Source organism: Chrysochloris asiatica, unplaced genomic scaffold, assembly GCF_000296735.1.
Source record: "Chrysochloris asiatica unplaced genomic scaffold, ChrAsi1.0 scaffold00123, whole genome shotgun sequence".
Taxonomy (NCBI): Eukaryota; Metazoa; Chordata; class Mammalia; order Afrosoricida; family Chrysochloridae; genus Chrysochloris; species Chrysochloris asiatica.
The window spans coordinates 7,624,348-7,647,074 of NW_006408641.1; the positions used below are offsets into that span (position 1 = coordinate 7,624,348).

The 22,727-nt window shown below is 39.4% G+C and overlaps 1 protein-coding gene across 1 annotated transcript in view; it reads left to right on the plus strand.

The window, feature by feature from the left end:
• LOC102814613 (primary ciliary dyskinesia protein 1-like) overlaps window positions 1–22,727 on the plus strand; it is a 140,079-nt gene that overhangs the window by 86,465 nt on the left and 30,887 nt on the right. Inside the window, exons 7-14 of the mRNA XM_006868728.1 lie at window positions 169–328; window positions 7,658–7,778; window positions 7,863–7,974; window positions 8,172–8,280; window positions 10,195–10,282; window positions 13,844–13,933; window positions 16,376–16,474; window positions 20,163–20,265. Coding sequence (XP_006868790.1) covers window positions 169–328; window positions 7,658–7,778; window positions 7,863–7,974; window positions 8,172–8,280; window positions 10,195–10,282; window positions 13,844–13,933; window positions 16,376–16,474; window positions 20,163–20,265 — 882 coding nt within the window. The remainder of the gene's footprint in view (window positions 1–168; window positions 329–7,657; window positions 7,779–7,862; window positions 7,975–8,171; window positions 8,281–10,194; window positions 10,283–13,843; window positions 13,934–16,375; window positions 16,475–20,162; window positions 20,266–22,727) is intronic.

A 22,727-nucleotide genomic window follows, 5' to 3' on the forward strand; every position in this document is an offset into this window, starting at 1 on the left:
GCGGTTCAAGCTCACCAGCTTCTCCTTGGAAACCCTATACAGGGTCGCTATGGGTCGGAATCAACTTGACAGCACTTGACAACAAAGATGGATAATAGAATATATTGTTAGCCTGTTTGACTGGAATGAGCAAGATGAGAGTATCATATTTTCTTTTTTTCTTCTCAGGAATCATTCCGGCTAATGGGAAGATGAATGTGACGATCAAGTTTACACCATTTCAGTATGGAACTGCACAGATCAAAGTGCAGTTATGGATTTCACAGTTCAACTCTCAACCTTACGAATGCGTATTAACTGGGACATGCTACCCCAGCAAGGCTTTAAAGTATGGCTTCTTTGGAATGTTTTGCTTATTCTTTATTAATTTTTTTCCCCAAAAATCTAAATCCTCCTTTCTTCCATTCTATTTTTCTTTCTTGTAACAGAATGTCATCAAATACTCACTTCAAATGAACATCAAATATTCTTTAAAATGTAACGATAACACATAGACTATCTTATACAAGTAGCAGCAATTGCTTCTGCGAGAGGATAGAAAGATTTTTGTGTGGGAGGGATTCTTTCCCACTGATTAATCCTGATGTGATGTTTGAATTTTGTCCTGTCTATTCAAAATTTTTTAAATAATAAGGCCAAAACAAAATACCTATTTTTAAAGTTTAAGTATAACATTATAGTCAATTAAATGCTTGCTGTGTACAATACCCACTGCAAAGCACCATGGGAAATGATCCAGACCCTCTCAGATACTCACAAAAGAGGAGCAGAAATAAATCATGTGCAGCAGAAACTGGCACGTGATGTACGGGAGTTGTTGTAGGGGTTTTTTAAGCAATATCAAAGTTCAAGTTTGAGGAAAGACGTTAAATGAGATTCTTGCTCCATTACTTTCTGTGGGAGAAAGATGAGTTTTTCTATACAGATATACAGCCTCAGAAACCCTATAGAGGGTCGCTATGAGTCGGAACCAACTCCATGGCATACCACCACCACCAATGTATGTAGTTAATATTGTTAAAGTTTTTTTCCCTAATACACATGACTTTTTTTTTGAAAAAACAAAAAACTTTTTGTTGTGAATTGGGTTGAAGGTTTACAGAGCAGATCATCAGTTTTACATTCAACAAACCATATACATTTTGTTTCATCCATTGATTGCAATTGCCTCAATGTAACTTATCCCACTTCTTCCTGTATTTCTTCTTTTCATTCCTCCTTCTTTCCCAACCTTTCCAAATGTTGTCCCTGAGTATATGCTACCCTTTTGATGTCTAATGTGAGTATATCTCAGTAAACTTGTTTCCCTACGTATTGCTTGGCTAAAAATTGAGCCACGAGGGTGCGTTCAGTACAAGACCTGAAGGGTGACCAAGGGCTACAGTCTCAGGGGTCCACTAGTCTTTTATGATTTTGAGTTCCATGTATCTTCAATTTTCATCACTCTTTTTACCTTAAGACAGAGAGAGACCAATAGTTGCAAATTGATGGCCACTCATGAGTTTTTAAGACTCTAGTTGCTACTTATCACAGCATTGCCTTTGTGGACTATGACCATGGCAATTGCCAATTGACCACGGCAATACACATGACTTTTGTAAATGTTAAAAGGAAAAGTTGTTATAATATAAATATCAGTCTTGGGAAATCCTTAATTACTTGGGGAAATTAAAAAAGAATATCTTGATTTTCCTCTTTGACTCTTCATACATCACATATTAACACAATTGTTGTTAAGTGCTGGCAAGTCGGTTCTAATTCAGAGAGATCCTGTATAAGGGTTTCCAAGGCTGTCAGTGTTTGAAGGAGCAGAAAGTCTCATCTTTCTCCTTCAGAGCGACTGGTAGGCTAGACGAATTTACTCAATTAGATGTATTAAAAGTTCAGTAACAATAATATACCAGAATATACACTAATTCCATGATTTATTGTACCATTTATGCCATTTTTTCTCTTAACTCTCAAAGTAGCCTAAATCATCTATGAAGTGTTAAGGTGGCTTACTAAACTCAAATCCTGTAAGAAACCAAAATTATCTGAGCAACAAACAAGTAGAATGAAATACAAATAAAGATGAGCACTAATTTTTCTGCTCACATAGATTTTACTGTGTTATGTTCCATTTCCCAGCTGGTGTTTAAGATTGTTTCTTATTTAATATACTTTTGATATTTGTAAGGACTATGTCTCAAGATTTGAAATTTTCTGTTCAGCTTTTCATCACTTCTTCCAGTTGCTTTAGCTTCTCTATGATCAATAGCAAGTTTCCGCATCTCTTCTCACAATCATTTTGGTCTTTTCTTTGTTTCCTGTCATTTAAATGGCCTTTTGCTTTCTTCATGTATGATGTTCTTGATGTCATCCCACAACTCGTCTGGTTTTCAGTCATTCATGTCTAATGTAGCAAATCTGTTCTTGAGATGGTATCTAAATTCAGGTGTTATATAACTGAAGATCAATTTTGACTCTCCTGGGCTTGTTTTATTTTTCTTTAGGTTCAGCCTGACCTTGCATATGAACAATTGATGCTCTGTTCCACAATTGACCCCAGTCTGTTCTACCAACTTTTCCTACAGAGATAGTCTATTTGATTCCTGTGTATTCATTTGGGGAGGTCCCTCTGTCTAGTTGCCATTTATATTATTTGAAAAAGGTATTTGCAATGAATAAGTCTTGCAAAATTCTATCAAGCAATCTCTAGCATTGTGTTTATCACCAAGGCCATGTTTTCCAACTTACGTCTTGCTTGTATGTTTGATCAGTTTCAAACCGAGGCGGTTGTTGTTGGTGATGGTGGTTGTATGCTGCTGAGTTGGTTCTGACTCATAGCAACCCTGTCTTGGATTTCTGAGGCTGTAAATCTTTACAGGAGCAGAAAGACTTATCTTTCTTCCACAGAGCAATTGGTAGGTTCAAATTACTGACCTTGCAGTTCGCAGCTCAGCTCATAATGCATTATGCTACCAGGACTCCTTGAAGAAGTTGGTAGAATTCTTTAATTTCATCATCATTGCCATTAGTTGTTGTTGTTGTTATGTGCTGTGGAGTCGCTTCCAACTCATAGCAACCCTGTACAGGGTTTCTGAGGCTGTAAATCTTTACGGGAGCAGAAAGCCTCATCTTTCTCCCGCGGAATAGCTGGTAGTTTCGAACTGCTGACCTTGAGGTTCACAGCTCGATTCGTAGTGGTTGGTACATAAATTTAAATAATAGTGAATTTGAATTAACTGGTCTTCCTTGTAGGTGTATGGATATTTTCTATAGCATACAGCATTATACTTCAAGAAAGATCTTGAAATGTTCTTTTTGACAATAAGTGTGACACCATTTTTCTTCAATTTGTCATTTTCCTCGATTTATATTTCTAGTGGGATGCTGGATTATGAACCACAAGGTAGGCAGTTCAAACCCACCAGCTACTCCTTAGAAACCCTAAACTAAGTCACTATGAGTTAGAACCAACTCGACAAAACTTAACAACATACTTTGTAAATTCCACCTTCCAATTATTAATGGATGTTTGCAGTTGTTTCTTCTTCTCATTTTGAGTTGTGGCCTAGCAGCAAATGAAGATCCTGAAAGTTTTACTCCAGCCATGTCATTAAGGACATCATGCTTAGTAAAGTGGATGGTCAGCAAAAAATAGGAAGACCCTCAACAGGATGGATTGGCATAGTGACAGCAGCAATGGTCTCAAAATGTACAACAATTGTCAGGATGGTGCAGGACTGGGTAGTGTTTCATTTTGTTATGCATAGTGTCATTATGAGTCAGAACTGACTTGACACCTAAGAACACCAATAACAATGGACAAAATATTGAATGATGCAGAAAGCATTATTTAAAAATAGAATTACGATATTGGCAAACAATACTGCAAGTACCATGGACTGCCAAAAGAACAATGTTTTTAAGCTTTTATTGTGACTTGAGTGATAGTTTACATGGGAGAGCATCGATTTTGCACTCATCCTATCATATTTTGTTTCATTACAATGATTACAGTCCCCTCCATGCATCATCATTTAACAGTATTTGCTTCTATTCCCTCTGTTTTTTGTTTTTGTTTTTTTCTGTGCACAGAAACACTCAGGAATATGTAACCATTTAAGCAACCAAAGGGCACATTCTGCAAGCTAGCCTCCTAGTCACCAGCACACAGCCTTTCTCTTTCCATGAGTCTAGAATCCTCAGCTGCTCTAGCTCTCCATCCATCACCTCTGCCTCCATCTCTGATGTCACTGCTTCTCTGGTTAGGGTCCCACATTCCACTCATACTCTTTCCTCTTGATGGTCCCAGAGCCCTCTGTTCCTGGAATGTAAGATTGTTGTTGTTATGTGCCATCGAGTCAGTTCCGACCCATAGCGACCCTGTATAGGGTTTCCGAGGGTGTAAATCTTTACGGAAGTAGAAAGCCTCATCTTTCTCCCGCGGAGCAGCTGGTAGTTTCGAACCACTGACCTTAAAGTTCGCAGCCCGGTTCGTAACCACTACACTACTAGAGCTCCTTGGAATGTAAGATTACTCCCCACTTAATGTTACAAAACTTCTACCTTTACAGTTGTGATAATCATAATTAGTCATGGTAACAATTAATCACTATTGAATCAAAAGAGTACTATCCCCATCTCCTTTTGCCAGACTCATCTAGAAAAGATGAAAACTATCCATTGGGGATTCTACCTTCCCCCGTCCCTCTCAACCCTGTATACCGAGGGAACAGACTTGATCCTTGATGTGGAGACTCCTTCCCTCTCTGTTAGTATTTTGAGCTACTACATCCATAAGTATAGGTCAAATTCATCAAATTGTAGCAATTTACACTTGTTTCCTTTATCAAATTTCCTTATCTCCCTCTAGTCAAGCTCTGGTCATCAAGCCATCGAAATTAGATCAAAGGGTACTATCTGCAAGTTTGGGCCTTCTTGTGCGTCTCCCTCCACTTCATATCAGCTGGGTACTTCATTCTCAGCTCTAGCCCTCCATGGCTAGGTCAGTAACCATGGGCTCAGGAAAGAACAAACAAATTTATTATGGAAGAAATACACCTGGAATGCTCCTTAGGAGGGACAATGATAAAACTTTGTCTCTTGTACTTTGGACATGTTTAAGAAGGGACTAGTCCTTGGAGAAGAATACTATGTTTGGTAAAGCAGAGGATCAGTGAAGAAGGGGAAGACTCTCAATGAAATGGATTGACACAGTGGCAGTAATATAACGATTATGAGGATGGGCCCAGGACCGGGCAGTTTTTCTTTCTGTTGTGCACAGAGTCACTGTGAATTGGAACTGAGTCAATGGCACCTAACAACAACATGTCTCAAGACCTACTTTTCTTCCCAAAATTCAGATAGTACAGATTCTACTGGGAAGGAAACAAAATTGTTCAATTTATCTGAAAGTTTCATAAATTGCTTTTCTCATTTCAGTATTGTTGTTTGTTGTTAAGTGCCATCAAGTCTGTTCTGACTGATATTGACTTTGTATAGGGCTTCTGAAGAGCAGCTGGTAGCTTTGAACTACCAACCTTGCTGTTAACTGTCCAGCGTGAGTCCTACTGTACCACACCAGGACCCCATTTCAGTATAAGGAGTGTGAACTTACTCATACCCTATATTTGGCACAGCCAAATTCCACATATAACTCTTCAGTTTATCACTTCCTTAGACTTCTTCATTCCTTCATCAGCACTAACAATAATAGTTCTTTATGAGACTATTTTCACACCCTGATACTGCTTCCCAGAATTTACAGTAGAGATGCCAAAGCTTTGTTGAGATGTGGATGCTAGACAATAGCTCGCTCCCCAGCTAAGCACCTCAGCAGACCAGCCAATGTGAGTGTCACCAAATGTCAGATTCTTCCATGTCACGGATCCTTGAAGACTCTTAAAATAGGAGGATGTTAAATTTGAGATTGCTAACATATTACCATATTACCCAGTAAGACGTATTCAGTAGGTGCTAGCAAATGCATATTAATTGTCAGCATGAATCAATATTAGTATGTTGTTACTGAATTTCTGTCTGGAGTTGCTGGGTGGCACAATGGTTAAGAGCTTGGCTATTAATGTAAAGATTAGCAGTTCAAGTCCACATATAAGCACCTCATAAGAAAGATCTAGTGACCTATATCTGAAAGACTACAGCCTTTAAAAGCCCTATAGAATACAGTTTTAATCTGAAACACATGGTGTCAGTTTGAGTCAAAAGCAACTTCATAGAAACTAGTTTTTCTCATTTCTGCAATATCATGGACATGTGTAATCCTACAGAACAAGTATTCACACATTCTTACTTTTAAAAAAAATGCTTTATTTCACAGGGAAGAAGTAGGAAGAGTGCTATCACATTGTAGGGACTGCAACCAATATCCCAAAACAAAATGTGTATGAATTGTTGAATGGAAAACCTGTTTGTTCTAGATACTTTCACTCAAACCACACTAAAAAATACAGTACTTTTAAAAAAAGAATATAACATGGTTTTACTATGTCTCATGATAAACAACCCTGAACAGTTTCTGCAGCATCCCTGAGCAGTGCAAACAAATGAATTTGGCTGCTAACTGAAGGGTTGGAGGTTTGAGTCCACCCAGAACCACCTCAGAAGACAGAGCTGGCAATGTACTTCTGAAAACTCAATGTAACACAGTTCTGTTCTGACACATGTGGGCTCATCATGGGTCAGAATCAACTCAAGGTCAATCTGTTTATTGAAACAGCTTCTATAGGCATGTTTGAAACATGTCCCATGGCAGTTTTTAGTTACAGGAAAGAACCAGATCATTAATCTGGATCTTTTTAAAAAGACCTTGCTACAAATGCAGTATGTAATCATTCTTTGACTAAAGAAGATAAATCAATGTATGATTTTAAAATTATAATAAATTTAGTTGTTAAAATCCAACAGCATGCTAAACCATGAGCATTTTTTACTATATCATGTTTTTCACTTGCTATGGACTTCTGGTGTTGCACTGTAGGATAAGCACTGAGCAGCTAACCACAAGGTCAGTGGTTCAAATCCACCAGCTCCTTGGAAGCCCCCTATACAGGGTCACTATGAGTTGGAACTGACTCCATTGCACTTAACAACAACAACAAATGTTCTCTAAGAATGAAACAAAAAACAGCTCTTTTGGGCTATTTTGATCTATAATTAAACTCTGACATTACATTTATTTTAGTGGACCATTGTTTTAACACACAGATTTATTTTCAGCTTGTTGTTTATGTTGTTAAGTGCCATTGAGTCTGGTCTGACTCATAGCAACCCTATATAGGGTTTCTGAGGAGCTGACAACCTTGTGGTTAGGGGTCTAGTGTTTATCCTACAGTGCCATACCTGGACTCAGCTTAGATATAATAATTAATGGACTGTAAGTAAGGAACCCTGGTAGCATCATGGGTTGTGCATTGGGTTGTTAACCCCAAAGTCAGCAGTTCAACTAGCCTCTCCATGGAAGAAAGATGAGGCTTTCTGTTCCCACAAAGATTTAAAGCCTCAGAAACCCTACACAGAGTTGTTAGAAGTCAGAACTGACTCGACAGCACTTACCAAAAACAAGAAGACATGGTATTATCAGAAGGAGCCTAAACACAAGAGGCCTAAGTTGTTGGAGTGTATATTAATTTAATATCTGTTTTAAACCTAGATTAGAAGAATTTGAAAGATTAAATACTCTTTCTAAGAAAGTAAACGTTCCTCCAGAAAAGATGGCAACGCATATAAATTTTCATAGACTACCAGGAAAGGCAAAGCCTCAAAAGATTAAGGTAAAGCAGACATTATCCTAAACATGATGGAAGGAATTAGAGAGAAGCAAATAATTACTTTTCCCTCCTGATGTTGTCTCTTAGGAGATTGAATACCAGAACTTGAGATTCCCAGTAGATTTATCAAATCCATTTGCTGTGGCAACTGTTTTAAACCAAGAACCAGGAAAACTGAAGATCAAAAAATTAAGAGAAGGTAAGCAGTTAATCCACTATAAGTCAGCCCCTGGGTAGGCTACAAAAGAATTAGTGCTTGTCACATTTAATATTTACAAGCAACAAAAAAAGTTGATTGGATCGTTGTGTGTTTCCATCGGAAATGCACTTTTCTGTCTCTTGGAAAATGGTTCTGATTTGATTACTGGTATAATCATTGTTTGCTCCTATCTTCAGTTTTGTACCAAGGCAATGAGATTTCAAAGACAAGACAAATAAAGGAAGCTCTTTTTGAACAGAAGGTCAGACAAGAGACTAAAGAAGAAATTGAAAACCACCTTAAGTGGTAAATATTGATCAATTTTTTATATCAAGTGACAGTGTGGTTGTTACCAGGTGAGGACTTCTTTTACGTTAAACACAATGAAATGTAGTAGCATCTATGCCCTTAGCAGAATGTGATTATTCTTTCACCTCCTTTGACCCTTTTACTTCAGAATGAAGTTTTTATTGGGATAAATGAATGTGAATAAATCATACGCTTTCCTAGTTGTGGCCAGAAGCTGGTGCTCAGTGGAGGCACTGCTGTCAGCAATTCCCTGACTACAGAACAGGGCTGGGTTACTTGAGCATCCCAAATCTCACCCATTACCTCTCACCCCATCATGAGTCCAGGTGCTCTGTTTCAGCATAAGTCTGTTTTCCTGGTCTGGCCTTAATTAAATAGAAAGTATACAAGAATAATTTTTTAAAATAATTTCCCCAACAATATAAAACTGATCCATTGTCATTGTAGAAGACCTGAAAATATATAGACAGATTTTTAAAGCATAGACGCAAAAGAAAAATCACTGTAACCCCACTATTAACACTTTAGTGCAGTTTATTCTTTGTCAATGAAGTTCAATTTGTATGCTGTTTTCCACTTAATACTATTCCCCAACATTTTACATTGAAAGCTTTGAAACCTGAAAATTACACCCATATATACTTGACTTAAATTCACTAATTATCAGCATTATGCCACATATATCCCCCCATAAGCACACACCCACACATATGCAATATTTTTTGCTGAACCATTTCATGCAAGTTACAAACAATTGTGAATCTTCACCTCTAACTACTTCATCATGTAGCTCCTAAGAACAAAGATATTCTACATTACCATAGTAATGTCAAATAAATTTAACATTGATACAATATTATATGATAATAATAATCTGTACATATGCAAATTTCTCCAGTTATTCTGATAATGTCCTTTATTAAAAAAACAAACTGCACTGTCATCAAGGCAATATGAACTCCTAGGACAGAGTAGAGCTGCTGCTTAGAGTATGCAAGACTGTCAGTCATTACAGGAGCAGACAGCCTCATCTTTCTTCCACAGAGCAACTGGTAGATTTGAATTGACAACCTTGTAGTTAGCAGTCCAACGCTTAGCCCATGGCACTACCAGGGCTTCTTTGTAACTGGGGCTTTTTGATTTTTTATGCAGAAGAGGAATCGAGAGTCTATCAAAGACCATATAATTTGCATTTAATGTTTATGTCTCTTTAGTCTCCTTTATCCTAAAACCTTCTCCATCACCTCTCCTCTTTTAAAATCAGTTACTATTTCTTTTTGGATCTGCTCCAAGCCCCATGAGTGACACATTGCATAGAAGATTTTCATTTAATTGACATGAGATTCACGTAGCATAAAAACTACTTTTAACACTTTTAAGTGTATAATTCAGAGGGTTTTCTTTTAAGCTTTTCTTACAATTTTTACATCCATCACCACTATCTAACTCTAGAACATTTCCATCAAGGATCATGTAGATATCAATGCTCTCTGTTTACCTTTTTGAGGAACTGCCAAGCTGTTTTCCACTAGTAATGTATGAGGACTCCAATTTCTCTACATCCTCACTAACATTTATTTTCATTTTTTCTTTGGTTGAGTTTTGATTTTCATTTATAGCCATCCTAGTGGGTATGAAGTAGAATCTCATTGTGGTTTTTGCTTTGTATTTCACTAATGACTAATAATGTTGACCAATAATATTTCTTATTCATAAGTATTTTAGTATGTGCCACTAAAAAATAAGTCATTATGGTTATGTTACTGAAATTTCTATAACTTCTCTGCCTCATAGTGTCTCCTCCAATCTCTCAACAGCCCTTCTCAATTGAGGAGTATACTTAAGACATTCCCTCCTAAAACTGACCTTTGGATTCTGATGAGTTCTAGAAACTGTTTTTCCTCTTCCCAGGCAGGTGTACCTTGGTAAAGATCCCATATCTTTTAAATTAAGAAGAGAGCTTATTGAAGAACATCAAAGAGCGTGCACAAAATATCAGGTCAGAATTACTGCTACTCTGATATCATTTATTGCACAAAATATTTTGAAGTGTTATATGTAAGATACAATAATAGGAGAAAAAGAACTTACAGTTAATGTTGGGAGTAGGAGAAGCTAATGGAAAGTAAATTTCTAACTATAAATCAAGTCTTGCTATAAATGTCATGAGAGGCCTGTACGAGGTATTGTGGGGATTCAGAAGCCAGAGGGGAAAGAGAGTTCTTCTAGTTGGAAAGCCTTCCTGGAAGACCTGGTATAATTTTATTTTGACATGATATAATCTGGAAGACATTGTAACTTTGAAAAGCAGTAGAGAGGAGAGCATTGCAGATGAAGGGAATGACTCAAAGTCAGGCTGGAATTATGGGTATGAGGTGCATCTGTCTATGGTCTGCAGAGCATGAGGACAAGACAAACCCAAAGACAATGACTGAAAGCCAGTCTCTACCAGACCCAAACAAAATGTCCCATGTCAGAGAAACTCAAAGGGACTGAGATTGTTGTTGTTGTTAGGTGCCATCGAATCTGCCGACTCATAGCGACCTTATGCATAGCAGAACAAAACACTGCCCAATCTTGGGCCAACCTCACTATTGTTGCCACACTTGAGCCCATTGATGCTGCTACTTTGCCAATCCATCTCGCTGGGGGTTTTCCTCTTTTTCTCTGACCCTCCACCGTACCAAACATGATATCCAGAAGAGGGGAGGAAACTGGGTTGAGAGGAGTGGGGCACACCAAGGCAACTCCTGTAGGTTCTGGTTGGTAGAGATGGGAATTGAGGGACTGTGGAACCAACAACACCCATGGCCTCACCATGACTTGAGAGAGAAGTAGCTGAGGGCAGAGCAGGTGCAGAGGATACTGAGGATGAGCCATAATGGCTGGAACATAGGCCACACAGAGGATATAGGAGATTGGTCTCAGCTAGGTCTTTGTGTTCAAAGGGTTTGAATGTCCTTGGATTAATAGGCCTTGTAGAATCATCACATATATTAAATTTGGGACTATATGGAAGCTTCAGGTAAACTAACTTAGTAACAATGGCAGGATGGATTACGAACAATCCATGTATCTTATCAAATACTATGTTTTCCATATAGAATACGTTTTCCTTTCTAGATTTTAGAGTCTAAATCAGATATTTGAATAAATTTCTCTTTTTTTTTAACTTTTCCCAAGACAAACAAAAGTATGTAAAATCATTACAGTACATTGATAAATTTTAGGATTTAGGAAAGGTACATATTTGACTTACATTTAAATTTACTTTGGTGTGCTTTTTAGATACTTCAAATGCTATTTTGTAAACAAAATACCAAGTATTTTCTATCAACACCATAGTGTTTTCTTTCCTAACTTGTAAGAAAGATGATGGTGTTATAAAACTATGCTATGATCAGGTCAATGTAAAATTTAAGGCTGGAATTGCCAGCATTTTGTTGACAGGCAAACTTAACTTTTCATTCATTTACAAGAGTAGTTAGGTTCAGTGCTATAACTAAACTATGACTCCTGTCCTCAAGAAGGGCACAGTCCAGATAGGGTACAAATACATAATGAGATCATTTTAAATGAGCTAGGTGTAATGGCACATACAATAAGCACTGGACTGTGAGCCAAGATCCACAGTTGGAGCCCGCCAGCTGCTTCGTGGGAGAAAGATGAGGCTTTCTGCTTCCATGAAGATTTTAAACCCCAGCAACTCTACACAGGGTTGCTATGAGGCAGAACTGACAGGACAGTACTTAACAACAACAAAAAAGTATAGTGATCACTTGGTAAATTGGAGGAAGGGGTAAGGAAAGAGAGAAGATAGAATGGCTCCAGGGTTTCCAGCTTGAATGCATGTTGGTAGTTCTAAATGATAACTCAAGGGGGAAGAATCTGGCTTGGTGATAGATGAAGAGTTTACTTTGAGGCATAATATGCTTGAGTCAAGACATGTAGGTGGCAGCTGGGGAACACATCTGAGTTGAAGACAGAGACTAAGGAATGATCAGCACAGAGACAGGAGAGGAGACCACAGAACAAATGTAGCAGCCCAGGGAAAGTGGGTGGCTCAAGAAAGGCAATGGCTTAAGGGAGGAAATTAAAGAACTGAGGGGAAAGCAGAGAGGACCACTAAGGAAACAGAAGTGGAAAGAGGCCTGAAAAATACACATTGGGTTTGGCAGTTGAAGGTCATTGTTACCTTAGGGTTGGCCATTTCAGTAGATTCATAGAGACAAAAAGCCAAATTGTAATGAACTGAGGCATATGTTGCTATTGTGTGTGCCGTTGAGTCCATTCTGGCTCAGAGCAACCCTATGTGGCAGAGCAGTTGCCTCAGAGTGTTTCCTATGCTGTAATCTGGCCCTTAGAAGAATATGTAGATGTGAGGAAGTAGACATAGTTTCTTGAAAAATTTGAGAAGTTGAGGTGTGCAAGGGTAAAGAGTGATTGTATGAACAATTAGAGAACAATGAGGGTCAAAAATTGGGTTTGTAAGTTGAAAGAACTTGATCATGTTTATAGGGTCAGGGTACTGAACAATTATAGATGAAAGGGAAAAACAGAAGGATGAACTGGCAGCCCCGAGGCCCCAGTAAAGTTGGAGCCCATGTGTTGCAGAGATTCTATTCTCTGTGTCTAGGGGATTTCATTTGACAGTTGATCCCTAGCAGGTAAACCAGTTAGTTGCAAGAAGTCCCAAGACATAGGTGGATAGTTAGGGAAAAGAAGGGTCGTAGGGATGGGATGGGTTGAGATGGGATGGGATGGGATGGGATGGGATGAGTGGTGTGGGAAGCATTATAGCCTAAAAATGCTGAGATTTTTACTTGGGAGAAGATCAAGAATGTCAAATTCTGAACTGTTCATCATAAATCCATAGAATTTTAATAATACAGATATAAGAAAACTTCTTCTTTATTCCAACTCACAACCTACTTGCCATGCCCTTCTTTAAATAAGCCTATTTCATTTTATATTTTATTCTTCGTAATGAAGATCTGGGTCTACCCACCCCCCACCACCGAAATTTATATTTTGAACCTAAGGTCCACAAACTCAACTTCTGACCTGTACAAATCAGTGTTAAAGGGTGACACGAATACAACTCTCTTAGATATGAATAGGGTGTTACTGTGATCATCAGAATGCATTCTGTCCGGTTAGCTCTTTAAAAGGGATTGTGAGCAGTGTATCTAAGAGCCAAACTGTTTTTAGAGATTTTACAACAAGTACTAGGACTAGTTGTTGTCGATCGAGTCAGTTCTTTCTAGAAGCATGTTGCCAGAACTGTTTTCCAAGACACCTCTGGGTAGGTTCAGAACACCACCCTTCTTTCAGTTAGCACTGAAGCGCTTAACCATTTATATCACTCAGCAGAAGCTAACCAGATGTGCAAACACCCCATTAGATGTCTTTATAGTGAGAATTTTAACCTGCAGGTGCCTCCACTACCCCTAAGAGGAACTAACTCCATAGGTGGGTTTCACCAATTGTTGAATGGGTTTCTACTACATCTTATGCATGTGTATTCAACTTTAACATTTTTCATGATTAAAAAAACCAGTTAGATAGAGGAGATCCCGTTGTGAATGACGAATTTCAGCGACTCAAGACAGAAGTTAGCCACAAACGGATCATTCGAAATCTAGAAAATGTAGGTAACTCTCATTTATTTGTAATTGGAAACTCTTTATGTTCTTATTTAAAAATAAGAAGAAAAAAAAATCTATAGAAACCATCTTACCAAGATAGATTTAATAATTTCTAAAATGCTTACATTTTTAGAATGCTTTTTACTATGTTTAACAAGTAAGGCATCAAAATTTGAAATTAACAACATTATATGCTTTGGTTCCGCCTTTACGTCCTTGTGCTTTCACTTTCTTGTTCTCCTTTTCCATTTCCCACTGCTTTCCAAGCCCCTGTCTACAGGTTCTCAGGTGGGTCCCTGGGTCCCCTGCCCCTTGGTGAGACTACAAGATTAGAAATCAGAAAACAGTGTTCTGGTCCCCACTCTACCACCTGGGAAAAGCGTCTTAGCTCTGGTGGACTCAACCATAAAACCATAAAACAACCCTTGCACCTGAGTGTACTCCCTCCAGAGATAGATTCCTTTTAAAACCCAAATCCAGAATTTTATCCTTGAAAACAATTCTCCCCCATCTCCATTGTCCTCATTTCTCTTTACTGGGTTTGCCGCACATGGATTATTTGTACCTCTTTTCTTTTCACCCACATTGAATCTGACCATGAAGTCTTGCCATTAGCTCTCCCACAGGTCGGGCCTGAATCAGCCTGCCTGTGTCAACCCCCACTAGCACACATCTACTTTTGTTCATATTGCCACCCTCCCTCCTCTTCCTCTGCAGTTTGAGCCAATGTAAGAACTCACTTCCAATACTTTTCGCTCAGTCTACTCTAGCATGGTCAACATTTGCATAGATGTGTGATTCCCAAAGTGTGATCCCTGGACCATCAACACCAGCATTTCCCAGGGACCTGTTAGAAATGAAACTCCACAAACCCCACCCTGACCTGATGAATCAGAGATTCTGGGGGTGGACCCAGCAGGCTGTGCTGGATCCAGGTGATTCGGGTGCTGGGGTTTGAGAACCACTGGTCTAGAGCCCAGAGTTTGGTTATATAATTGCTTTCACCTGTTAGCCTTCTTGCGCCTTTTAAGATGTTTGAAGTAGTTATGAACATTTTTATTTTTACTTTACAGTTATGAGAGCCGACAGTAAACATTTTACTCTCCCCTGCCTCATTCTCCCCCGCAAGCAAAAATCAAACCCAGTGCCTCAAGTGTCCAGTCCCACTCAGAGTGACCCTGTACAGAGTTTCTGAGGCTGTAAATATTTACAGGAGCAGTCTCATCTTTGTCCTGGCAGAACAACTGATGAGCTTGAACCTCCGACCTTGTGTTTAACAGTCCAGTGCTTATCCTATAGTCATTTTTATTTCAAAGCCCATGTCTCATCGACTGTCCCTTGCCATGGCTCTTTGCTTACATCGTGTCAAGTTTTTATGGTTCTTCCCCAACCACTGTCAACCCACCCTTGCTCTTTACCACTTTCTTTCTCTTTTGTGAATTGAGTGGAGGTTTACAGACAAGATCATTGGTTTTACATTCAACAAATCATGCGCTTTGTTTCATCTTAGTGACTGCAGTCCTCTCCAGGAAACAGTTGTCCCGCCTCTTTCCTGTGGTTCCTGTTTGCATTCCACCTACCTTCCCAGCCCTTCTCAGCTTTGTCCTTAGATAAATGCTGCCCTTTTAATTTTGAATGATTGACCATTCCATGGTGAGCATGCCTTACTAGTATTGTTGTCCCCCTTATAAACCTATCTACTACTTGGCTGAAAATTGGGCCATGATTGTGAGTTTCTTTCCAGACCTAGTCTAGGGCTATAGTCTCGGGTTCCTCCAGTCTCTTTCTGGCCAGTAAACATCTTTTTAAATGATTTTTAGTTTTGTTCCACATTTTCTCCCACCCTATATGGTACCCACTAATGTGATCCCTTTCAGAGCAGTTGGTAGTGGTAGCTGGGTGCCATCTAGTTCTTTACCACTTTCTTGCTTTTACTTGGCCACTTCAAGAATATGCTTGTCTCTCCTTTATCTCTTTGGCAAAGGCAAATTTAAATTTCAACTGGTCTAGACACAGAATCTGGCCTAGTCAATACAGTCCAGGGCCCTTCCCACCCGATTCACTGAATCTAGGTCCATGTGTACCACTTTGTACAGGTGCTCTGCAGAGTTGGTGGTGGAGAGGGGGAACTGAGGGGCAAAGACAAGTGGTCCTCCTTCTCAAGTGGATCTCCCAGTTTCCGTTAGCTTTATCCTTCATCTTCAGGGTTACATGAATTTGAGTTTCTCCAACTAGACTCAATTTCTTAAAATGCAAGATACATCTTTCATTTTTGGCTACCAACTCAAGAAGTATCCCTTACAATGCTATGTGCATAGAAAGTGTTTAATAAATGCTCATTACTTGTCAGAATAAATAAATTGTAAATAAATAGTTTTGTTTCTTTTTACATGCTTATACACCAAATGTTAAAGTTTAAAATGTGCCAATATTTTATGCCACAGAAAACCAAGGAATTCCATCCTAATTTTGATCCACTCATTAATAATACTTGGGCCAGCAGGTTCAGGACACTAAGGCGTTTTCAACAAGCAGCCCGCAAGGTAAATTCCAGCACCAGATTGAAATTTTCATTTGTTTAATCATCTGCACAAGGAACGTGAACAATGGATATTTTAATGGCAATTTTATTCAGCTGTAATTCCCATACCGTAAAATGTATTTTTGTTGTTAGATAACATCATGGAAACACTGCCCAGGACTGCACCATGCTCACAATTGGTGCTCTTTGAGCCCATTGTTGCAGCCACTGTGCCATTAGGGGTCTTCCTATTTTTTTGATGATCCTCTACTTAACGAAGCATGATGTTTTTCTTCGGGTGCGATAAAATTAACCCTTTTAAAATGTACAATTCCAAAGTGTTTACTATATTCAGTTATTCAGCCATCACCACGGTCTAATTTCAGAACATTTCTTCACTTCAAAGAGAAAACCCAGAGCACAGCAGTCAGTCCTCAACTCCTCTCTCCCTTTGGCCCAGGCAAATGCTACTTTCTATCCCTATAGATTTGTACAAATACTCAGAATATTTCATATAAATAGACTCATCAAAACGTGACCTTTTCATAACTGTCTTTTCCCATACATGTTGTGTTGTTGTTGTTAAGTGCCGTTGAGTCGGTTCCAACCCATAGCGACACTGTACAGGGTTTCTGAGGCTGTAAATCTTTACGGGAGCAGAACGCCTCATCTTTCTCCGGTGGAGCGGCTGGTAGTTTCGAACTGCTGGCCTTAAGGTTCACAGCCCAATTCTTAACCCAGTGGTTCCACAGGAGAAAGATGAGGCATTCTGCTCTTTACAGCCTCAGAAACCGTGTGCGGGGTCACTATGAGTCCCACGGTACTTAACAACAACAACATTATGAATAATACTGCTATGAAATGCACAAGTACCTATATATGGACATATATCTATAGTTCTCTTGGATATATAAAACTATGAGTGGAATTGATATATTATGTGGTAATTATAGAACAATGGAGTTTTGATCCATTATTTCTAGGAGAATAATTGAGAATCCCTGTGGGATCGTGTCTCTGATGTCCAGGCTTATGGCTTTCCTTTAAAGTGTGCCACTTTCTTTGCCCCACCTTGGTCTTCCACCTGGCACATTTCTAGCCTCTGGTGGCTTTCTGTTATCAGAATAAAATGTTCTGTTTTCATTTCCCCCCACTGTCCCAATCCTCATCTTTTTCCTACCATGCCATGGTCATTCTGACTACAAACCTGTGTTTTGTTCTTTCTCCTCCAAATAAAATGCCTTTTGGATCCAATCCAAGCCTACCTTTTCTCTAAGAAACTGTCCTTGAAAGATTTAGCACTTAGGGATCTCCTTTGTGTCTCTTGTATCATATGCTGCCCATAGATCTCTCATCCCTGCCACTAGAGTGTGGCTTCTGGGACCTCCACATCAAACAAGGGAAAGTTGATGGTTAGACCTGGAATCGGGAGCGAGACTTGCTTCATTCTTAGTGCTGCTGCTTATGTGCTTTGGGACCTTAGATAAGTTACATGACCTCTGGGATACAAGTTCCTCATCTGTACAAAAAACACATCAGTTGCTGTTAAGTTGATCCCAGTTTATGGTGACTCCATGCATATCAGAGTAGAACTCTGCTCTATAGCATTTTCAATGAATCACCAGGCCTTTCGTCTGAGACACGTCTGGGTGAACATGAACTGCCAACCATTCTGTTTCAACCTGAGCATGGTAACTGTTTACACCAATGAGGCACTCCAGATCTGTACACTAAAGATAATAATACCTGCTTCATAGGGTTGTTGTGAAGATAAACGAGTAAACGTTTATAAGGAAGTTCATGTTCAGGCAGTACTCACAGATGATGTGAGAACAGTCTAATTAGAGAGAAGGGAGCACTACTAGGTGAGCTGCTCACCCACAAGAAGGTCCCTAGAGAACGAGGGCTCCTGAGGTGGCTTTGCCTAGGCATACTCTGTGACCGCATGGTACTCGGTGTCAAGTAGGTGGTAGAGGACCCAGCTGTTGAAAATGAGCAGACAACAGCAAGAGACTAGGCAGGCTGGCTTGCCACAAGTGGGACTCCTGGAGTAATCACTCCAACCTAAAAAAGAATGTTGTCAGCAATTGTGTGTTGTTCTGAGATGGCTCAGCCTCTTTTTCTCACATGCCACAGCAAGTCTGTCAATTCTATTTTCAAATATGTCCCAACCAGATGACTGCTTGCCATCTCCACAGCTGCCACCACAGCCCAGGCCACCATCATCTCTTGCCTAGACCACTCCTTGTTTTCAGTCCTCAAATAGCAGCCAGAGTGGTCTTTTCAAAATGTAAAGATGATAATATCTTGTCCCTGGTTATACTCACCAATTATTTTTAAACACGTATTTTCTATCAAGGATACAAGACAACACTAGAGTTCTCTCTGTCCCTTAAACATAGCTCCTTTGTTCCTGTCTCAAGGTCTTTGTACTTGCTGATTCCCTGTGCTCAGAACTCTCTTCCCAAGATCTTTCCACCACCGTCTTGTCAACAGTCAAGTCTCAGGTTAAGCATCACCTCTTCAGCAAGCCATCACACTAGCCAGATTCCCCTCCAGTCCTGCCCTCATCCATTTACCTTCTTTCATTTCCTCCATGGTACTTATTTATTTATCCAAGTGTTTATGGTCACTCCACCTCCTCCACATCAACTTGGAATGTCAACTCATGCAGCAGAATGGGGCACAGAGTATTGTTGCCATTAGCTGCCATTGAGTTGGGCCCTCAACTCATGGCAACCCATGCACAACAGAATGAAACACTGCCAGTCTTGTGTCATCCCTGTGATTGGTTGTAGATCAGAACATCGTGATCCAAAGGTTTTTCATTGGCTGATTTTCAGAAGTAAACTGCCGGGTCTTCTTCTTAATCTGAAAGCTCTACTGACTAGGAATAAAACCTGGTTTCCCACATGAAAGGCAAGAATTCTACCATGTAATCACTGCTACCCCTGGTCACAAAGTAGACACTTCATAATTCTGTAAAAGGAAAGTCTTGCACAGAATGGGAAGAAATGTGAATCCTGGAGTAAAATAGCCCCAACTCTTATACACAAGTTGCACTCACTTTCAGTGGTATCTGAACTGAATGCCAAGTACAGTGGTGCGCAATTATCAGTGCCTATAATTCATGGCCCTATTTCTACAGAACAAGGAGTCTTGATGGTGCAGTGGGTGAAGTGTTGTGCTGAGAACCATAAGGTCAGCAGTTCAAACCCACTAGACTCTCCATGGGAAAAAGATGAGTCCGTTTGCTTCAGAAACCCTATGGGGCAGTTCTACTCGCTACAAGTCAGAATAGACTCAATGGCAGTAGGTTTACAGGTTAATATTTCTACAGAATCGTCCATGTAGTTGGTTCTTCAGCTCCAAAAATAATATAGTGTTAGCATTACTATTCACACATGTCCAAAAGAAGTAATATACAAATATCCATTCTTTCCACTCTAGAAATAAGTGAAAACCAGGCCTTTAAATTTGTTGAAATAAGGCTAGATGATAGCAGAGTTTTTTTTTTGCAGTCAAGCAACCCAACACAGCCCAGACCTTGAAGTCCTAGCGGCTTCAGCCTGGGGTCTCTCTTCCTGCAAACTGACTAGGAGTTGGGGGTCTCAGCCCTCAGTTGTGGTTGAAGGAAAGTAAATAAATTCAATGACTAAATGAGAATGTACCATCTAATAATTTGAAATCCCTATTCACTTTGATTCCAGGTCATGGTTCAGCAACGATTACTCAATATGCTGGGATTTGTTCGTGAAATGGACAGAGAGGCCATACTGAGGAAGTTCGGTCATCAGAAAGAACCGGTGTCAGGTAAAATGTATCTGTGAAGGACACTGATGCTTACTTACACTGATGATTTCTCCAAGTCTGAGGTTTCCTTATTAGGAAGGTAGCTGGTAGAGATAAAATATTCCTATAAATGATGTGCCTTAGAGTCCTATTTCTGCTCTAACACGTCAGCATACATTAGTGATGTTCCATTCTGGAGGTCAAAAGTCTAAAATCAAGGCATCAGCAGGGCTATGTCCTTCTGGAGGGTTCAGGAAAGAATCCATTTTCTTGCTTTGTTGAGCTTCTAGGAGCTTCCTGCTTCCCTTGGCCCATGACCCCTTCCTCACATAACTCTAAGCTGTGCTCTGTCATTGCATTGCCATCCCCAATTCAGACCTCCTGCCTCTATCTTATAAGGCACCTTGTAATCCAGAATAGTCTTTACATCTCTAGATTTTTAATGCTATCACATCTGCAATGTTCCATTTACTATGTAAGGTAACATATTCATAGGTTCTGAAGATTAAGATGTGGCGATCTCACAGACTGGGGGTCATATCACGTGATAGAGACCTTCATGCCAAGTTTCCCAAAATACCTCCACAGTTGGCAATAAACAAGTTGATTCAGGACCACATTGTAACATCTGTGAAATTTGACTGTGGTTCTGACCTCCTCCTACTTTATGTGCAAACCCTTCTGAAACCAGAGAGACTAGGATTGGCTTCATTTACACTTGCTGATTGACTGACCGAATCTGGTGTTATTTCAGCCTAGAATTTGCACAGAAAGTTCTTTATTTCATATTGTGGGGCATGTGTTTGCTATTTAAAGAGATTTCAACACTTTGATTCCTAGGTTATCTGGGACTGTTGGGAACTTATTCTTGGCATCTAAAACATATTCTACCATTCTCCCAATATATGTATTTCCGACCCATAGATGTTAATCGGATTCACAGGCAAGCTTTGATCCTTCCAGGCCCTCTCTTCCCCTGAAGCCTAACCCTCTGAGCCCAGCTTAGGCCTCCCCCTACTCCCAGGCAGCATTTTCCTTTCCTTTCTTCATATCAATATCATTAAGTATTTGTGTTCATAAAAACATTCAACAGCATTTTAATTATTTGTATTTTTCTCGTGTTATTTTTGTCTCTGGTATTTAAGTTTTAATTTTAAAACTCTAATTTAAAAAAATTCTAAAATTGACCTGCAAATTACCTGTGGACATCTGTGAAATGTCTTCATGTTTAGTTTAACTTTTTTTTTTTCTGATAAGAACAAAGTGTATTCATTAGAGATATTTTCATTAAGAATTACAGCTTTCAGAAGTTAGAGTAAAATGATTTTTCTAATGGAGAATGAGTTGAGGTAAGGAATGAAAGAGGAACTAAAAATGAAAGAAGAAAATATATATGTACAAGGGTAAGTCAAAAAGTATTGCTATAAAATCATAGCAACCTTTATTAAACAAAAATATCAAAGTGTGAACGTATTGTTTCTCAACATATTCTCCATCTAGGTCTAGACATTTCTGAAGGTTGCATTTCCATCTCTCTAACTTTCTCCCCAAAGAATTCCCATTCTTCAATTTGTTGTTGTTAGGTGCCATCAAGTCGGTACCGACCCATAGCAACCTTAAGCACAGCAGAATGAAACACTGCCTGATCCAGGGCCAACCTCGCTATTGTTGCCATACTTGAGACCATCGATGCTGCCACTTGGCCAATCCATCTTGTTGGGGGTCTTCCTCTTTTTCTCTGACCCTCCACCTTACCAAACATGATATCCTTCTCCAGCGACTGGTCCTTCCTGACAATATGTCCAAAGTATGAGAGATGAAGTTTGGCCACCTTGTCCTCCAAGGAGCACTTTGGCTGCACTTCTTCCAAAATGGATCTCTTGGTTTTTTTGGCAGCCTATGGCACTTTCAGTATTCTCCTCCAACATCATAATTCAAAGGCATCAATTCTTCTATGGTCTTCCTTATTCACTGTCCAGCTTTCACATGCATATGAGGTTATTGAAAATACCATGGCTTGGGTCAGGTGCACCTTAGTCCTCAAGTTGACATCTTTGCTCTTCAACATTTTAAAAAGGACGTTCATTATTGAAAGATTCTTCAATTTACACCACGTCAATATGGAAGTTTTGGTGTCTTTGAGGGACTCAAATTATGTTCCTTTTAAATGTTCTTTGAGTTTGGGGCACATAAAGAAGTCTGAAGGGACGATCAGGGCTATAGGGTGAAGTGGGTAAGGTTTCCCAACAAAATTCTTGTAGGACAGCTCCTGTTACCCTTGAAGAATGAGCAAGTGCATTGAGGATTAAAATAAATATTCACTGGTGCCACTTTCCTGGACTTTTTCTTACCAGGGCAGTTGTTTCAATTTTCTTTAAACTTCCTAATAAGCCCTTATGATCGTCCTGTGTCCTTGGAGAAAATCTATCAAGATTACTTCTTTAGAATCATAAAAAAACAGTCACCATTACCTTCTAAGCTGG